This window comes from Anthonomus grandis, chromosome 8, assembly GCF_022605725.1.
Source record: "Anthonomus grandis grandis chromosome 8, icAntGran1.3, whole genome shotgun sequence".
Classification (NCBI taxonomy): Eukaryota; Metazoa; Arthropoda; class Insecta; order Coleoptera; family Curculionidae; genus Anthonomus; species Anthonomus grandis.
This window is the reverse complement of record NC_065553.1, coordinates 7787998-7808929: the sequence shown is the minus strand read 5'-3', so window position 1 is coordinate 7808929 and position 20932 is coordinate 7787998. Positions and strand designations below refer to the sequence as shown.

Below are 20932 nucleotides of genomic sequence, written 5' to 3'. Positions count from 1 at the left end.
ATTGAGGTCTGTATACCCTTTGAGCCAATGCCGCATTTTGAAGACATTCAAAATATACCGCAATCATATCGGCTTCATCATTAGTAAAAGGCATTTTAGTTTAGTTTTAACGCTTTACTTATGTGTGCAACGAACACAAATTGCACTGCCTAATTTCAATATTTATTAACAAGTTAATTTTAGGCATTTCTTTTTTCCTCCATGGCCTACTCTTCAATATTCTGCCTACCTTGCACTTGCATTTTATATGCATTGATTATTATGCCCCTACGCGTTTTTTTTAATTTTTTGAACAAATAATATTTTAATTATTTAAAAATTATTAAATTAAGACATTTTATTATTGAACCTTGAAAAAAGACAAATAAATAACAATAAATATCGGTGTAATAGCGTCTTATTAAAATTATATGATAACTAAATATTCTTTCTTCGATATTTTAGGCTACGAATAAGATATCGAGATGCGGTTTTCACTGTCCTATTAAGCTATCATTTCACTACATTTTTATGAAAAAAAAGTCATATTATTGCATTTCATTTTTTAGAGAATTTTGCAATTTTCTGTTAATAGATCAAAAAACGCGCTCTAGCGGCATTACTAAGCACTAGATATATCACAGATAAGACGGATTTGATGTAGCAATAAATGTTTTTTCCAACGACTTTACCCCCCGCCACTTTATTTTAATAGATACGTCACAAAGTGTTAAACAAAAATTATTTGAGTAGAGCTGAGCTTTAAAAAGCGTATATTTTTTCGTAACATTTACTGGGTAGATTTCAGTGAAAAATCACTTAAAAAGTTTAAGATGGCGATTACGCCCTCTGGCGACCATCTTGGAAATCTAAAAATATTTTCCACGGTATTATTTTTACCACTTTATTTATAAAATTTTTTACCGCAAGTCTCTACGACGAATAGTTTCCAAAATACAGCACTTTGCATTCTTATCTGGCCACCCTGTAAAAGTCGTACAAGGTAATGCAACAAGGATCTGTAAAGCCTTCTTAATTTCAGGAAAGAAATCATCAGTTTCCTTGATGGATGTCCACAACACTCATTTTGACCGATTCTGGTTTTTCCTCCCATATTTTTTTCCAAAGCTCTATCTCATTTTGGATATTTTTAACACCGTAAAAATTTTTAAATTCCTCGCAAGCCTCTTCAAGTTCTTCCAAATAAATGTTTTTCATTTGCGCAGGATGTAGTAAAAGTAAATGATGTAGTAAGTAAAAGTAGACAAAGTAAATGATGGTCTATTTTCTTCAGAAAACCTTATTTCTAGGGAATTTATAATCTAAATAGAGTCCAAATAAGGTTAATTAAGTATAAGTATAAGTTTGGACCTGCGCCAAAATTCTGAGGGGCTTTTTGATGGGTGGTTGCTACGGTGTTGTTGTCTTTCAGCAGTACGCGGTATTGATTTCATATCCAATCTAATTTTTTCCGCAATAACAGAAGCATCTTTGAAAATTTCTTCTGTTATTTTTTCGGAATTCTCACGGTGGTTTTTGATCAGTTTTAAAATACGACCAATATGCTTTGATGCCTGAACTGCATCCAAGGAGACTGATTATTGGAGCACGTTTACTGTTGGTTCTAAAAGAGCGGAATATTTGGCTGTCAATCCAAGGCTAAAAATAAACGAAACTTTGGAAGCTGCAGCATGGAGCTGATATGCATGTTTCCTTGTCGCAATATTGCCATCTCGAGACAGGGTTTCTAGTGCCTCCATTATATCACAAAAATTCTCTTTAAAAACTCTGATGCTCTTGTATTTCTCGCTCCACCTTGTTTTTCACAACTTGGGAATATTGGGTATTATTTTTCTTCTTAGAACCGATTCACGAAAAAATGTAATTATATCTTTGATGGCCTTAACTGTATTTCGGATCTCCGGCAGAGCATTCAGATCATTGATTACCAGGTTGAGTTTATGTAACGAGCAATGAAAAAATAGTGCTTTCTTGTATTTTTTACGCAAAATAGCCTGAACGCCACCTTCTTTTCCAGACATCGTGAAACAACCATCGAATCCCAAACCAACGCGTTTATCTGGATCGAGATCCTCTTTCGTCATGAATTCGTTTATTGCCGTGGCAATCGATTTAGCGTCCAAGGCTGTAAGCTCAGCAAATCCGAGGTATACTTCTTCAATGTTGCTGGTTTCCTCATCAAAATATCTTATGCCAACTGAGAGCTGTTCAATTAGCCAGAAAAATTGACAGAAAATTTTTTATGTCAACGTTTTAGCCAATATTAGACCTTCTTCAAGGCTCCACAACAATTATAATAGCCAAATATCTATATCCTTATCCCTATCATTACAACTCAAGGATAATGAAGGTATAATACAATAGGGATAGTGAAGTAGATATTTGAATTTTATAATTGTTGTAGAGCCTTGAAGAAGGCCCCATATAGACCAAAACGTTGGCATGAAGGAAAATTAAAATAGCGCGGTTTCCTAGGTCTGTGGTCTTAACGACTAAGTGTAGCGGAAACTTAATTATAACCTTGAAAATATAATATCCTATAAAATAGCGAGACATAAGCTGAACTAAATGGTATAATTTTGATAAAGCGTAAACGGGAAACTTTTTGAAAATGAATGTCTAATGGTATTAAGTCTGGCATTTTTCTATAGGACGTGACCTGTGATCAATGCTAACTTTCTTTTTTGAAATAAAACACCCGGTAGATTAATTGTTTGTGAAATATTTGACAAATTCTACACATATATGTATAATGTCATATACATGTCTTTAATGTTCTGTCTCAAACAGTCAGTTACGAAATATTAACTGTTTGATTTTTTGGAAATTATAAAAGCATTAAAAAATTAAATTTTACTAATACGCACAAACTAATTGTAATACTGTTTATCTCTTGATAACTAAAAAAAGACATTAACATCAATGTAGTCTCAGCAATATCCTAATATACAGAAATGCCTGCTAACGTTACTAAATATCTCATAGGAGCGATCTAACTACCAGCCTTATTTATCTTCTTGGGTCAAGTAGCAGCCTTAAGAAAAAGTTTACCGGCGTCAGATCAGAGAATCGTTCTGGTCATTCTATTGATCCTCGCCAATATCCACCAAATTGGAAATATTCGGTTGAGGTATTACTGGACATTGATAGGGCAGTGCCTAAACTTATTGAAACTATATGCTAAATCGGGATATGAGTTTGTTATTTCTGGGTTTGTTCATACAATGAGTTTTCCCTAGACTGATTTGTAAACTAGCATTACGGTCAAGTGTAAGTTAAGTCACATAACAATCGTAGATAGTTTTAGAATGCTGATATATGCATAGAATGTTTTAAGGAATCTAAAATTTAACAATATACTGAGTATTCTATTTAAAATAAAAAAGTTGGGATTGGCCATTATTATATGACATACCCTGTATAAAAAAAATTTTCAACTAAAAATACTTATCGACGTATTCGAGCGTTTTTTCCAACGATTAAAATACGTCAATCCTTCAAATAATGATAAACACATTATTTTATTAAATTATTATTTATATTAGGAAATTTAAATATGACATAAAAGATAAATTATGTGGTGGCACATTATTTACCAATATTTGTAATTGGAAACGCATTGTTGTAGCGTTTTTACCCATTCGTTACGTGTGAATTAAAACACTTGATGCACAAAAATAAATAATGTCAACTAATTTATTTTACACGTATGTACAACCTGCACTACACAAGAAGCACACTCCGCAGTGAAAAAAAAAATTACCATAGACTTTCTTACATTTTAAAGGAACAAACTCAGAATACTTATAAGTATCAGAACGAGACACATTGTCATGGCCCTTAAATAACACCTCAAGAGAATTAGAGTGTATAATGGAGACCTTAATTGCCGATTGTCCGAAAAGGACCCAGAAATAGTCCGACATGTAGTTTGCAATTGTGAGCCCTTGTGTCGCAAAAGGCAGCAAATATTTGGGAGAGGCACACTGGACCCACAAGCACTAGGTACCACAGCAGCAAAAGACCTGTACCGGCTAATGAGCCGTTAGGCTGAGGTGTATACGAGCATAATGGACAAAACCCTAAAACAGGAAAAAAAATGCGACGCCTCTTTGTTAACCAGGTGGAAATTTTTTCTTTGAGTCTTCTTCATCGGTTATCTTGTGTGCTTGTCCAACTGTGAGGTTAGACCCAATGTAGCTCTTGAATTTTTCGCGGAAAATCTTTGTTCGCTCTTCGTCTAAACATTTATAAATCCTTAACCGCACAATGTGCAAGAGTATACTCAGCTTGAGCAGTAAACAGGTCTTGCTGTACTTCACAGGTCAGGGATGCACAGACGGCAGCTTTTGTATTCTCTAAAGAACATCATTGATAGCTTCCCGAATTTTTTTAGGCCACATGCTGGAACGGGGTTTAAGGTTTCGGTGACAGACTCTTTCGTTTCTAACGGTCATAAAACTAAACTAAATCATCGTTGTTGTACAGAGGTACCAGAGGGTCTGTGGCATTGACATCAATTGCGTCCTTCATCGGATCGCTGGTATCTTGAACGGAAATGAATATTTGACTACGAATGACATCCGTTCTTCAAGGCAGCTCACTGACGTAGGCCTTCATAGATAGTCAAAATTAGTATTAGTATGATAATTAATTATTTTGATTAGATATGGTTTCAACGAGATGGCCCCTCCTCATTTTGGAGTTAATTTATAAGAAAAGAAGAGTCTTAAATACGACTTTTCCAAATTGTTGGATTAGTAGAGCGATGGAATTGAATGGCCAGCAAGAAGAAGAAGGTAATTTGATAACTCCTGATATGTTAGAAAATGTAGCAAATGCTTTTTACTACAATTGTAAAACCGTTTAAGAGGGCCATTTTTAACATTTAATTAAATCTGTTTATTGTTTAAATACTTTGTTTGTACCATTTCTTTTTTTTATAGGTTAATATGTGCGTGTTTTACATAATAATTTTTCAAATCATTGTATATTTTAACCTGTTGAAGTAAACTATATGTTACATGAAGTTGTCTTAAAATTTCGCATAGAATCGGAAAATGCATAAAAAATATACCATTCTAATTTAAAAAAAAATAGCTTTGGTCTCTACTTTACGGTTTTGATGCCTTCTGTATATGCAAAGTTATCCTAATGTAGATCTGAAAGAGATCTATAATTTTTATTTGAGACACCTTGAATTATTAAGGATGTTTGGGAATTTTTCAACACACGCTGTGCTTACACTGAGAAATTGCGTCGTAGTGATCCTCGCTTTGGAAAATTATTTAATGTAAATGGACCCTTAACTTCAACTATGCGTTGACACATGCAACGCATGTATAAAATGTCAGCATTTTTATTGCTGACTAATTTGTCTATTTTACTGACGCTTCCTTTTTACCGCATTTTGTTATGGAAATTCTCTAAGTTTTATTTTTGAGTTTTATTGAACCAGACCTAAAGCGAAGAGGAAAAATCGTAAGTATAGCTACACAAAACAAATTCTCCTTTTCATGCTACCACGCTTACCTAATTTTCTCTTTGCAGATGGATATCAGACCAAACAACACAATTTACATCAATAACCTAAATGAAAAAATCAAAAAAGAGGACCTGAAGAAGTCCCTGTATGCTATATTTTCCCAATTTGGTCAGATTATTGATATAGTCGCTTTAAAAACGTTAAAAATGAGGGGTCAAGCATTTGTGATATTCAAGGAGATCCAAAGCTCGACTAACGCTTTGAGGTCTATGCAGGGCTTTCCCTTTTATGATAAACCAATGGTGAGAAATTATTATACATTTTTAAGTGCTTTATTATATATTTTAGCATAGGTTTCTTATCTTTGTCCAATGAATTCTCTTCTGTTGTGTTACTAAAAGCTTACAACATGTTCATAGGATGCTGACCATTTCAAAACAAGATGGCATCATCACAGCAGCATAACTTTTAACCTTTCTAAAGTATTGAAGTGTTTCTCTTTAGAGGGTGAAATTATTTATTTAAAAAAATAAATAAAAAGTTATGAGTGGTATTTAACCAATTTTACTTTGGGCATCTTATGTTAACCATGTGGCAAATAAGGTGACTAAAAATATATTTTGCACATCCCCAAGAAAAGTGTAGTAGGTAACTCTAAATTTATAAATTTTCTATGAAAAGCTAAATAAAATATTAATTTGATATTTAAATAATTCGGAGCATACTTGATTCAAAAACTTAATCCAATCAGCATAAATATTTGTGAAATAGATTTTTGATGGTTTTCTACTTTCTTAGGTAGAAATGCTAAATAGTTATTACATGTTTCTTCTTGACATTTTATTAAAAGTATGAATCCTAGCCAGTAATTCAATAATGCTAATGGCTTACCATTCCCTTATTGTCTCTCATGCTGATATATAATTCCTATTTGGGGCCATTTGCTGCACACTATTAAAACATTTATGTTGCAGTGTTAAGTCATTTATATCAGTTTTACAGAAAAGAGATTTTTACAGCAAATGAAATATCCACATGAATCATCCTAAACCTCAAATCTGAATTGAACCATACACTTAAGTTTTTTATTTCTCTTACAACTAGTAAGGGAAGTAAAGAGTATTTCCATTCAAGACTATTGGCATCCTACCTTTAACAAATTCCTATGACTTCTTGGAACCCAAAAAAAATTAGAGATGATTTACTTGACTTTAGTTTTGTTTTGATCCTGTAATCTTTAAACTTAAGTGTCTAGATTCTCATTAATTAGATCTGTAGAAATTTTGAAATTACTTGGTGGAAAAGGAAAATATATAAATATATTTGTGTATCACTATACATCATCTGTAATGGTGTAAAGAACAATGCTTAAAAATCATATAGCCTCTCTGATATATTTAAATATATTTTTATATATATATATATATATATATATATATGTATAGGGTGTCCCAGAAAAGTGTGTCAAGGGGTGGCGCAGAGGTAGAGCACTCCTCGGGGGAATCTGAATCACACTGTATTTTTTTGTTTTGTTTAGGAGTTATGATTTTGTTGTGATTTTTCAGTATTTTCACCTTCTTAGCTAATTTTCTATAATCATGGTAAACAATGCCTGATTTTTTATTTAAATATTTAGTTAAAACTAACATGAAAAAGACTAAATCCACCAATCAAAATCATGCACTCAAAAATAAAAATAAATTGCTTTAAAAAACAAGAGGGAAAAAAGTCCAATAAATTTAAAGGCATTTTTCATTAAAAAAAGGATCATATACAGGGGGTGATTCGGATTCCTGAGGGATGCTGTACCTCTGCGCCACTCCTTGACACTCTTTTCTGGGACACCCTGTATATATATATACAGGGAGAAATGCAAATTTATTGTCAGGTAGGAATCTGGAAAATATAGGGAGAAATATTGAGAATAAACAAATGAGTTTTATTAGTCATAGCCTGCTACCTGATAATATAGCAGGCTAAGTTTGTATTTTTCCGAATAATATGGTTGATAACCAAAAATGTTTCTATTCTATATATATTCAGAACAGCATTGGTCCTAAGATTGATCCCTATGGAACTCCTTGCATGTTAGAAATATTTGCTGATATTTTGGAATTGCTTTGTACAAATTGATGATAATTTGCAAGTTAATCCTGAAATAAAAGAGTTGTTTTTAATCCAAATCCATAATGCTGCAAAAAGTGTCAAAAACTTTTGTATAATCACACAGAATTGAGGTTGATACTTCTCTCTTATCTACAGAATTGTTCTATAGCCAGACGGCATATTAGGTATTATAATAAATTTAAAAGCATATTTAGATATTTGCTCACACATGGTTTCTTCTATTATTTTAGACATATTTGTCAAAATTCTTAAAAGTTTCAAATAGCAAGGTTCTGTGGGGTTGGAGATTTTAGGAAGAGGTTAATCTTTGCTATTTTCCAAGCAATATGAGAAGTATATTAATATTAATAGAATGTTCCCTTTAAGTAGAAGCAAATCCTTTTTTGTACAATTTTAAGTGACATAAGATCAGTGCTAACTGAGTTTGTCTTTATTGTTTTAACATACCCAAACACTTATCAGAAAATATATTTAGCTGTAGCTTGTCTTTATATGAGGGGGCTTATTATAAAGGCTAAATAATTTATTATTTAAAAAGTCAAGCATAGAATTCACATCACTAATAGTGATCAGTCATCAAAAGACTCATAATATTATTTTATAAATCTTTTAAGTTTTATAAGTTGAAGAACTTTGTCCATGCCAATTTGTAAATTTTATAAAATAAATGCACCTTTTTTATTTAATAATTTGACATTCTCCTTTTTGTGCATTGCACCAGGCACATTTTTAAACTCCTCAATTACAGAGAATCCAATATTCCAAAACAGACTCAGATGTCATCGCGAAACTGAAAGGTACATTCCAAGAACGTCCCAAGAGGATTAAACCTCCGAAAGGTCCTGATGATGAGGCGCCAAGAAAGAAGAAGAAGAGCAAAGATCCAAACAGGATTCCTGGAGCCAACGCGGAACAACCACCTAACCAAATTCTGTTCCTTACAAATCTACCTGATGAAACAAGTGAAATGATGTTGTCCATGTTGTTTAACCAGTGAGTTGAACTGCTTTACAATTTAGTTGAATTGTTTTATTAAAAAATATAATCTTTTAGATTTCCTGGATTCAAAGAGGTCCGTCTGGTTCCCAACAGACATGACATTGCTTTTGTAGAATTTGAGAATGAAATGCAATCCGCGTCTGCCAAAGATGCCCTTCAAGGTTTCAAGATTACGCCGACGCATGCTATGAAGATCTCTTTTGCAAAGAAATAATTTTTTTACTTAAAGACTTTGCTAAGTTTAGGATCCATATTAAACTCATTTACATTTTAAGTTAAAGTACAAAATGTTTTCAGATAACACTATATTTTGATTTAATATAGTATTCCAAACAATACCTTGGCAATGTTTTCCTTACAAGCTTTTCACTTCTTTCAGAAGAAAATATATTAATTTTATAAAATATTGGCTAAAAAGTTACCTAAGCAAGAGGATTGATTACACAGGGTGTTTCTTAACCTATACGCATAAACTTGGGAAATTATTGCTGACGGCAAATAATGACTAATAGTGAAAAAAAAATTTTGTAAAATAGTTTTAGTTACGGAGATAAACGACTTATTAATTGAAATTTAAAAAAAACGTAAATTCTCCAAAATAAATGTTTATTAAACTATTATAGTAACTGTTCGAAGTTATTTCCATGACTTTCAATACATAATTGAGCACGCCTAATCCAAGAGTTGCAGACAGCAGCTAATCTAGGTTGTAGTCGAATTTCCTCGGCGGCAGCAAATATCCGATTTCTTAATTCTTGTTCATTGTCAACTTCGGTTACATACACCAGAGATTTTAGGTGGCCCCAAAAATAAGTCAAGCGGATTAAGGTGGGGTGATCGAGGAGGCCATCCAATTGGACCACCTCGGCCTATCCATCGTTCGGGGCACATTCGATCCAAATGCCGTCGCGCAAAATGTGGTGGAGCACCATCGTGAAGAAACCACAAATTCTGCCTAATGTGAAGAGGGACTTTTTCAAGGAGTACCGGCAAATTTTGTCGCAAGAATTGTAAATAAAGAGCACCAGTTAGACGATTATCCAAAATGAAAGGGCCAATAAGTATTCCGTTTATAATTCCAGCCCACGCATTTACTTAAAATCGTTGTTGAAAGTTTGTTCGCCGAATGGCATGTGGATTTTCAACTGCCCAAAAATGCGTGTTGCGAAAATTGTGAATACCATTGCGTGTGAAAATTGCTTCATTCGTAGCTAAAATGTTCCTGGTAAAGTTTGGGTTTAACTGCTGCTGATGTAACAACCACTCGCAACAGTTTACTCGAGGCGCATGATCCCTTGGAAGTAAAGCTTGTACCCTTTGGACGTGAAATGGATACAGTAATTCATGCCTTAAAATTCGCCAAACTGTGACTGGTGATAATCCAAATTGCGTTGCAATTGTTCTAGTGCTTATGTCAGGATGCTCTTCGATGATATCTAAAATCAAATTCTCCAGATTTAAAATGCGCCTAGTCTAATGGTTCCACCATGTTGCCCTGGCCTCGGCCGCAAATTTCCAGTTTCTCTACCCCGCTGAACCACACGCAAAAAAGCTTCACGCGACGGATGATACCTATGAGGAAACCTTCGTGCATAAAGATTAGCTGCATCCACACTGTTTTGTCTTGATTCCCCGTATGCCAGTAACATATCCATTAGTTCCTCATTTGAAAAATTATGCGGCATAATTTTAATAAGAAACGAAATACGACCACAACTACTGTATCAACTGATAGCAAAGTAGGTACTACTAAACATAATAAACATCATCCGGACTTGTTTACTTCTTAATTTGAAAACAAAATTCCACCTCATAAAGTTATTACATTTTTGTGAAAAAAAAAAAGAATTATCTCAGAAACTAAAAATATTTTACTTAAATTGTTTTTCACTATTAGTCATTATTTATCATTAGCAATAATTTCCCAAGTTTATGCGTATAGGTTAAGAAACACCCTGTATAAATTATTTGTTTATATAAAGGGTTCACTCTCAAATCCAATTTTGGTAACATCAGGGATCCCACAAGATTGTCCACTAATGTGGGTCCTCTTCTTTTTAATTTATTAATGATATTCATGGAATTATAAAATTCTGATGATACGAAACTATACTTACAAATTTCAATCTAATGGCTTGCATCTCAATAGAGATAAATGTCTTAGCTCCTTTACTAAATCCGAAAATGTTATGGCTTTTGGCTATAGTATGGTCCCCCTATTATTTAAACCACATTCATAGCTTTTAAAGGGTTTAAAATAGGTTTCTCAGAACTAAATTTGTCAAATTTATCTATAACGGTCGATTTTCTTCTCAATGGTAGTATTAATTGTCCTGAATTATTATGACTTGTAAATTTTAGATGTAATACCAGATATCGTCCCTACAATGTCCAAATGTCGAATGTGAAAATGCCTACTTTTCAGGAGAGCTAAAAAATATATTTAATTGTCATTTAAAAATTATCGCATATGCCAACTTGTTTTGTTTTATATTACTGCTATGCAGTTTTTCATACTTTTTGTGATAGTGCTAACACCTATAGTTTTTTTTCTTATTATAGGCTAAAAATCTATTTTCGTCACTTTGCATCTTATTAAAAATTTGTACCAATTTACGGCTTTGTCAAAAATTTTACTTCAAAGAATCGAATGTGACATATTTGATTGTTTGTGTTATAAAAATTTAATTTTTTTGTTTTAAATAAAAGTCAAGTAATGTAACAAAAAATGACATACAAATTATTTATTATAAGCACTAAACACATTAGAAAACAAAACCAAGAACAAAATAAAAATATGGTTAAGTGGAATTAAATGATAGAAGAATCATCATTCTCACGGAAATTTAAACATGAAATTAAATTACAATTAGAAATAATTTTTAAATCTCTTCGGGCTCATCTTCATCTTCATTAGCATCTGGCTCTGGTAGACAGTCCCTTACTTCGCTTGATGTTGGTAGGGAGTAGTAGTATTGGTGGTAGGGTTTTGGGATCAAATTTTGTGAGCACATTGACAAAAGATCTCTTTTTTTTACATCGGTTATGGGAAGTCTATTATTATAAGGAGTAGAAGGAGTTGTTTGATAATATCCTCTTTTTTTTGTAGCCACTAATTTCAAGAAGTCCTCGTTATAGTTTCGTTTCATTAAAATGTGTTTGTTTTCATTCTTTTATATTGAAACCATACACCATCATTGAAAGTAAAATGATCGTCAATAACTGGTTCCATTTCATTTACTTAATTTTTTTGCTTTTTCTTAGCTCTTAGCGTTTTGACATTTTTTCTGTAATAAAGGCGGCAAACAACACGTGCTAAAGAAAATCTGAGTATAGCCACTCGTGGTTCCCTGGACCAGTGCCAACTAAACTAGCTGCGGATTCAGCGCCAACTCAGAAAATATAAACAATTCCAAAATAAGAAATGTGGCACATTCGATAAATTAATGAAGCCACGTTCGTATACTCTGCTAATACTTACGAACTCCAACTATCGAATATGAAATATTGTATAAAATGACATCCGTTATTTTAAGGAATTTGCATTTTCTCCAAAGCGTAACTGTCGAATGTGCCACATTCGATATTATGCTTTGTATTAATTGCAAACCCTACATGATTTTTCCCAAATTCAACTATCGAATATGGCATATTCAATACTATGATATTCAAGATTTTAAAGATTTTTTGATATTTGTAGTGTCTAACAAACAAATATGTCATTCGATAGTGTGTAGATTTACAACTATAACAAGCTTTATGTAATCTCGGTACAAAAAAACGAATGTGAATATTCGATACTTTGATTCTGTAAAATATAGAAATACATATATATACGCTACTTCTAAAACGCGTTCTAAAAGACCTACGGATTCAATAATTTGCCACAAGACGTATTACGTCTAGTATAACAGCAATGTATCGAATTTGAAAAATCCTTTTTTTCACATTCGATAGTTGGACATTGTAGGGACGATATCTTAGATGCCACTATTTTTAATTAAACAACACCATACGAATTATGGTAAATATTCGCCTATTAATAGGTTTTACATGTTGGGAAACGAGTTTAATTGTCATGATATAATTGATAAGTGTTTTAATTTATTGGCTGTATAGTCTATAGAGTCAGGAGAATTATTAATTTCTTATTTATTTTTATAAGTAAGTTGTTTACCAGTTGGGCAATTTTTTTTTCATTACTTAAGCAATATTGTTTTTTTTATTGTTATGTTTAAATTATTAATTTGTGTTGTAATTTATTTCGTTAATGGGCACATCCCGTATATAAATAAATAAAATCTTCCCAAGCTTAGATTAAAATATGTTCAAATTATTTTATCTTCTCAAATAATAATGTTTATTTTCTTTTACAACTTTTCAGTTACAAAGTCAATTCTACTTGAATAAACTTCAGAGTAAAAAGCTGTGGGTAGGTGCTTCTATCAATAGTGTGTACTAGACCCAAAATACAAATGACAAAAAGAAAAATTTTAAAATATACGAAATATAAAATTACCAAAGGGTTGGATCGGGTCATAAAATATATAACATACTTATTTCTTAAAAATTAAGTTATTAAGACGTTTGGATAGAAAGTTAAAAATAAAATATTAGCTCAAAATGTCCCTGAAGAAATTCTTTATAATTATAAAATGCATTCTTTTAAAAAATTTGTCAAATGTATCTTAAATTGATTTAATGAAAGCAAATTTGACTCAAGAGTTTGTTATCATGGGAGTATCACAGTAACATAGACATATTGTAATTTTTTCCCATATTGTAAATTTTCTAACATGTAGATAGATGATAACATAAAAACTCAAAGATTAATGAAACGCTTGCAATCTTCCGTACAGCCTAGTCTAATAGTTTAATTAATAGACATCACTTTAGCACAGCGTCGTTTATTTAAAATTGGTTAAAAATATGCAGTAGTTACCTTTTTAGGACACAAACATTTATATTAACTTAAAACATATCACAAACTCATTGTATCTACAACATTAAGACGTTTTCTTAAGTATTTAAACTTTTGTCAAAATGTCGGTTGTGATTTTCAGTTTAAACATGGTTCAAAGTGATTTTTCCCTGATTGACACAATCTCGTATAAAATGATATTTTATATCAATGTGTTTGGTACCTTTATTTTCTATACAAGATTCGTTCATTTTAATACAAGATTATCTTCATATAGCACAATTGGAAATATATTTTCCAATAATATTTCAGACAATAATTAAATAATAAATTTCCTAGAAAAAAACTTCTTTAACACATAATGAAAAGGCAATATTCAGATTATTCACTTTTGCAAAATCTGAATCTGTATAACCATACAGTGTGGTACTAGGTAATGATATTTAAAATTTAAGACTAAAATTTCTATTCCTTTTAGATATTTAAAAACATAGTTCCAAAGTTGTTCAACATTGTAATTATTCTGAAATTGGCTCAAATGAAAAGTTGCATAATTTAAATCTGGTCTAGACCCCAACATGATTACAAGTTGTCATATTGAATTTGTTTAAAACATTTTAAGATTTATTTATTTATTGACGACAAAGCCATTTTATATAAAGCAAGGTTCATTTGGTTTTTCATGTAAACAGGATTTGGTAAAATTCTATTAAAAAATGCTGACTTGACATCTAATTGAATACTATTCCAAACATGTTTAATCTATAAGGATAGCAATACTCTTAAGGTTACCATGCTTGGTACTGGAAAATATTGATACCCACCGGTGACTAGTTGCTTTCTTGTCCACTTATCCATCAACCTATTTTTCTTGAAAAAACCAAATTCAAATTATGACTTACGCCCCTTTGTATGCAATCAAAACCAAAATTTTTTTCATGAACAACCTTTTTCTCATTCAGATTCCATGACCTACACCTACTTAAACTTGTTAAGCTTAGAGGTTATTAGTTTTAGTACCTATTGCACAATATCATAAAATTAGGGTTTTCTACTTCTCTGAGATTCTCTATGCTCAAAATTTTTTCTAAATGTTGGCACATTACTGTTTTAGGGGCATGCCTCCAATATATTCGTTTAAATACATAGGTAAATTTTTTTATTTAAGTCATAATAATTAAAACTCATTATTAAAAAAAATAACACAATATTTATATTTTGAGAATAAAATTAGCACATCTAAAATATTATCTTCTAAATTGCTTCTTAAAAGTTTCAAAATGGTAATCGTCTGTAGCCTTTTCATCCCTCTTCTTTGAATTTATTTGTGTTTCATCCTGTTTTCGCTTTTTCTTTGCCAGTTCACCTTGATCTGTATTAACTGAAATTAATGAAACAAAGTTCTTCAAGACTATTCTTGAAAAACTAAAATGCTCTTTTTACTTACATCTATTATGCTGAACAAAATTAACAGCCATATTTGTAGGAACAAACTGTGAAGGTCCATCCTTTTTCTTTTGATTTTCTCGAAAAAGCTTTAATTTTGCTTCTTCAGTTGCTTCAATATTCCTAATTTTTGCTTCAATACCTAAGTCCACCTCTGGGATGCCGCTAAGCATTTGATTTGACAACATTTCTTCAGACCTGTTAAATATATCAAATCAAATGAAATATTCATTAATACATTAGACAGTATGTGTTTGTACAAGTCAAAATGAAAGTGTAATGGCAAGAAATAAATATAAAACAGTAGCAATTAAATTAATTCACATTAAAATCTAAACAATTCATATAAAATATCACAAATCGAACACCTAAAGAGAACAAACTTTCTTGCAGAATCAGCAGATAAATATGTGCAACAAAGTCAGACTCCAAAATATAAAACATAAAAATGCACACCCAGATATAGCTGTATCAATGATAATCTAGTAACTCAAAACACTTAAAAGTACATTCACATTATTCAGAATCATCAGTCAAAGAAAATTAAAATTGCTTTCCAAGGATTCTTCAAAAGAATAAAAGGCTCCATTTACCAAATATAATTTAATTTTCCTAAAAGATATCTTCATGATTTCTTATATGGACTGAAATAACATTAAAGAACTGGACACAATACCTAGTTGTTGGAGCCAACATTTTTGGTAAAATTGTAATGTTTTTCTACCAAAGCTTTTCAGGTCTATACAGTCTTTACTAAAAATACAGTTCCCTACTATTTAAATAAATATTAAAATTTAAAGAGTAGGTATATTATAACTATTTAATAAGTTTATTTTAATTCATTTATCAGAACTTAAACTTGTAATATGAAAGTATTTGGCATGGCAAACATACTCAGTATCTATGGTATACTATGGTTTTACCCCATTGAATATTATGTGTTTAATTCTTTTTGGATTTTTGCAAATTACCTTTTTGCTGATGACTCTCTTAGATGTTCAGGCACAGCTTGCAAAGCAGCCTCTTCTGGACTCAAATAGGAATTCTTTTTTCCTGAAGGTTCTTGTTCTGCCTCCTTTTCTCCTTTACCTTTTCTCTTAGATAATTCGTCTTCAATGTACCTCATCATTTCCTCATCTTCATCTCTCTTATTTGTTTCTACAGAAAATTGGGTGCCTATTCCTGTGTCATAAGCATCATCAACCTGCTTCACTTTCCCTGACTTTAGTGCTTGCATATTAACCATACCTCCAGTTTGTACTTTGAAAGGATCTTTCTAAAATGTAATTTATAGTAAGGAGTATACCAATTTAACTAGTGATAATAAAAAAAATCATTCTTACTGCTACAACTTCATCTACTGCAGAAATTTTGGTTCCTAATGCAAGTCCAATAACACTAACACCATGTGGCCTTTTTCTTAAGTTCTGTACTTCTTTTAAATCTCCTAATTTGTTACTAGAATAATATTATTAATAAAGTAATTTATGTACTTATCATAATTGATAAAAGACATTCAACAAATTACCTGATTTCACTGGTGTCTTCTTCATCGCTTTCTTCGACTTTAATTTTTTGCCGCAGGTTTTTCCGTTTTTTAGGCTTAAATATAATTTGTTCTTTTGGGCCCATGTCTTCTTCGCTTTTATCCATTACCTTCAAATTGCAATTTTTTACAATATTATTTATTTATTTTCCTGAAATGATTGTGTTTACATTCCTGACGTCTGTCATTAAATGACAAACAGAATTCTAACCAAACATATGTCAGCAATAATTCAAGATGAATGGAGGTGTTCACGTAACGTAAATTAAAGCCTTGATCGACCATAGATGATTCAGAAAACATTACCAATGCTTAAAATGTTTTAAATTTTGACTCTTAGTGAACCTGTGTTTTGTGTCAAAAAACAAATGACTTAAGTAGAATTAAGGTATTTAAAAACTTACACTTAATCTAAACAATAATTATAATAACTACATCTAACAAAATTACTTACTATTAGTTAAAACTAGAGTCAGGAAGTCACATTTTATTTACCTTAGTCAACGCAGCTTAAATCTTTAATATTAAACACAGAAATTAAATTCCTATAGCTAACAAACAAAATAGTTCTAACCTTATCTTTAATAATAAAAAGCACTGATCCGAATTAATATGTTTTTATGTAATTTAGGTGTCACACTTCACTAAACGGTGTTAAAGGAAGTAATGATCGTAGAAGTAATCTGAGCAAACTTGTAGATGTCAAGGAGTGCCATAAATTTCAACAAATGAAAAAACTATTTAAGGTGCCCGATGTTCTAATCTAATAGATCAAATAATGTCAATGTAGAGGTCATTTCGAACAAAGGCTTAATAGGGTTTATGTTTTTCATTGAGAAAGACAAAATATTGTACAATCTTAAGTTTAAATTGTTGTTGGCCAAATTTATAATTTTTTAACATTAAAAGTTCTCTATAAAATAAAGGCGAAAAAATAGGGCAGCTTCGGGTAATGATGGTATATCTGTTAAAAATCATAAAAAAAATTATCACATCTATATCATCGAGCCACTTTTACGATGGCTTTAATTAAATTTAATATTTAAATATGGTTATTTTCCACAAATTTTTAAAAATGACATTATTACTCCTATACATAAGTCAAGAACCAAAGAAACCTTAAATAACTATCGACCTATAGTACTAACTAGCAACCTCTCAAAAGTAATAGAAAAGTCCATTAAACTTAGGCTGAATGAATATCTAAATGTAAATAAAATAATATCAGAGCAACAATTTGGGTTTAAACAGAACTTTACTACTAAGGATGCGGTTACCTGTTTAATAAATTATATAAACTAAAGTTTTGTTCAGCGTTTGAAAGCGTTGACAGTGTGACACACCATATTCTTCTTGACAAATTAAAGAAAATTAGTGTACGCGGAATGGTACTGAAACTTTTTCAGTCTTACCTAGGAAATAGAACTCAAAGCGGTAAAATCAACAATTCAATGAGCACATACAAGCCGGCCGAATATGGTGTGCCACAAGGGACGGTGTTTGGCCCTGTACTATTTACAATTTGTGTAAATGGGTTATTTGGGATAATTAAAGAGAAGCAGGGACAGTTAGTATATGTTTTGCTGATGACACAGCATTGATTGTAAGAGACAAGACTTGGCTTGAAGCAAAAATTAAAGCTGAAACTGCACTTAAACATGTAAAAGCCTGGTTTGATCAGCATTGTTCAACACTCAATGCTAGAAAGTCAGTTTCCCTGAACTTTTCAGTTGGCAAGACTAATTCATCCCAAGTCACAAAGTTAAAAGTTCATCAGTATGAATGCCAAGATATTGCTCAGTGCCAATGCCAACTTGAAATTATTTCTGTTGATGAATACAAGTACCTTGGAGTGATACTGGACTCTAATTTAAAATGGCAGGCACATGTTCAGTATATATCAAACAAAATCATTATTGATTTACAAGTTCTTTTATTAATTTACAATTTACAAGTTCTGGAATTTAATTTAACTTGTAAATTAATTTCAAGGAAATTAATTTAAAAGTTCTGTCAGTTGCGCAAGTTTATGAAGTTAAAAACTCTAAAAATGGTATGTTCTGCTACTGTTTCACTTTCACTATTGCATCTTGGCATAGGGGGCTTCTTGTCAATATGTATTAAAGCCATTGATTATTACTCAAAAATACTTACTAAAGATCATTCATAATAAAAATAAGATGTGCTCTTCAATCCAATTATTTAAAGATCCAGAAGTCTTAACCTTATACTAGATTTATATTAAGTCTATAGTTAGGTTTATCTCAAAAATAAAAATAAATCTAATCTTTAATAGTCATGGGCTCTCAACACGGCAGGTAAACATGGCAGTAGTCCCAAATGCAAGACTTACAAAATGTCAAAGAAGCCTTTTATACACAGTGCCAAAGATTTTTAATATGTTACCAAATGAACTAAAAATTGCTCCTTATAAAGAAATAAAAAATAAAATTAAACAATTGGTTGATTGTTAATAATGTTATTTTTAATATATAAACATTCACTCGCCGGCACAAAATTCCGCCACCCTGAAATATTGGCCAAGTTTGATGTTTTATTAATTTTTTATTTTTCATCAGATTCTCACGATTTTGCCATCAGTTTTTAGATACATTTGTTGTGATTTTTTAAAATCATTTTGTAAAGTAGCATTTTTCGATTAGGCTATATTATACAGGAATATAACAAACTGTTGTTTTTTCTCGTAATTTCAAAAGACCCTGTAAGAAAATTAAGGTAGATAATTCTGTTTACATACTGTTTCTTATAATCTTTGATGTATTCTAAACATTTCGATTTTTGATTCATTCCATTATCTCATTTCTGCTGCGAGCTGCAAATTTTTTATTAAAACGCTGATTTGAAGCGTATTTTTATTAGGAGAAACAAACACTAGGTATATCATAAAGTTAATTAAAAAAAAACAATTTTAATAACGTGTATTTCCTCCTCTCGCAGCAATAACAGCTTGCAGTCTTCGCGGAATAAATAAGGTTCCTTATTCTTTCTTGAGGAATAGCCTCATATTCTTCGATCAGCGCTAGTCGTAAGTCTTGCAAGGTTTGTGGTTGTACAGGACGACGACGAACGGCCCTTTTAAGTTGATCCCAAAGATTTGGGTTGAGATGGCTTGGGAGTCCAACTTCATCCAGATATTCGCTCACTACATGTGCAACGTGAGGTCTAGCATTATCATGCATTAATGCAAATTGGTTCCCAATGAATGGAGCAAATAGGACAACTTCTTGAAGGATTTCCTCAATGTAACGGTGGGCGGTTAGAGCTCCATTTTCAATAAATACAAGATTGGTGCGTGCTTCGGTAGAAATACCCGCCCAAATCATGACTGAACCGCCACGATATGAGATTTGTTCTGAAATGGTGCAGTCAGCATATCTTTCATTTCTACGTCTGTATACCCACTTACGACCATCCGGCGTCCTTAAACAAACCCTGGATTCACCTGTGAATAGTACGTTTGCCCACTGTTCTAGAGTCCACTCAAAATGCGATCTTGCAAACCTCAGTCGGTGTTGTCGATGCCGAGGAAGTAATTGTGGACATCTTGCTGGCCTTCGTGAATAAAGTCCAGCTTCTGCTAATCTTCTACGTATCGTTCTTTCACTTACACTTACTCCATGAAGTATTCCCAAGTCATTTTTTAGACACACAGCAGTAGATCTTCGATCTCTTAAAGAACTAATGGTGACAAAGTGATCATCAGCTGCAGTGATCATTCTCCTTCTGCCAGAGTCTTGTCGTCTAGTAAAAATTCCTGTTTGTAAATACCTATTCCAGGCATCTCGAACTGTAGACCGCGGGAATCTCAGAGTACGGGCGACATAACTTTGGCTACGGCCATCCTCTATTAACTAATCTACAACAAATTATAATAGTCACACTGTCAAACTTTATGTCACATTAATTGCGTCCTTAGCCAACGTCGATAATTTTTAACCGAAAACTTGCATTAATTTCTAAATTTTTAATTATCTAAAAAGAAGCTTCAAATCAGCGTTTTAATAAAAAATTTGCAGCTCGCAGCAGAAATGAGATAATGGAATGAATCAAAAATCGAAATGTTTAGAATCCATCAAAGATTACAAGGAACAGTATGTAAACAGAATTATCCACCTTAATTTTCCTACAGGGTCTTTTGAAATTATGAGAAAAAAACAACAGTTTGTTTTACTCCTGTATAATATAGCCTAATCGAAAAATGCTACTTTATAAAATGATTTTAAAAAATCACAACAAATGTATATAAAAACTGATGGCAAAATCGTGAGAATCTGATAAAAAATAAAAAATTTATAAAACATCAAACTTGGCCAATATTTCAGGGTGGCGGAATTTTGTGCCGGCGAGTATATTTATTAATAGTTCTATTGTATTATAATTATCAAAG

At 31.8% G+C, this 20932-nt stretch overlaps 2 protein-coding genes across 2 annotated transcripts; one reads left to right on the top strand and one right to left on the bottom strand.

The window, feature by feature from the left end:
* The first annotated feature begins 5332 nt into the window (after nt 1–5332).
* LOC126739316 (U1 small nuclear ribonucleoprotein A) lies at nt 5333–8949 on the top strand. Its single transcript, XM_050444944.1, has 4 exons — nt 5333–5481; nt 5551–5787; nt 8361–8605; nt 8666–8949. Exons 2-4 carry the CDS (start codon nt 5551–5553, stop codon nt 8823–8825), a joined length of 642 nt encoding a protein of 213 aa, XP_050300901.1. The 5' UTR covers nt 5333–5481; the 3' UTR covers nt 8826–8949.
* Nucleotides 8950–14719: 5770 nt separating this feature from the next.
* Nucleotides 14720–16717, bottom strand: LOC126739387 (telomere length and silencing protein 1 homolog). The gene is made up of 5 exons (XM_050445045.1): nt 16507–16717; nt 16322–16436; nt 15950–16254; nt 14980–15176; nt 14720–14913 (listed from the first exon to the last, which is right to left on the bottom strand). The coding sequence occupies exons 1-5, from the start codon at nt 16629–16631 to the stop codon at nt 14780–14782; spliced, it is 876 nt and encodes a 291-aa protein (XP_050301002.1). The 5' UTR covers nt 16632–16717; the 3' UTR covers nt 14720–14779.
* Nucleotides 16718–20932: the final 4215 nt, after the last annotated feature.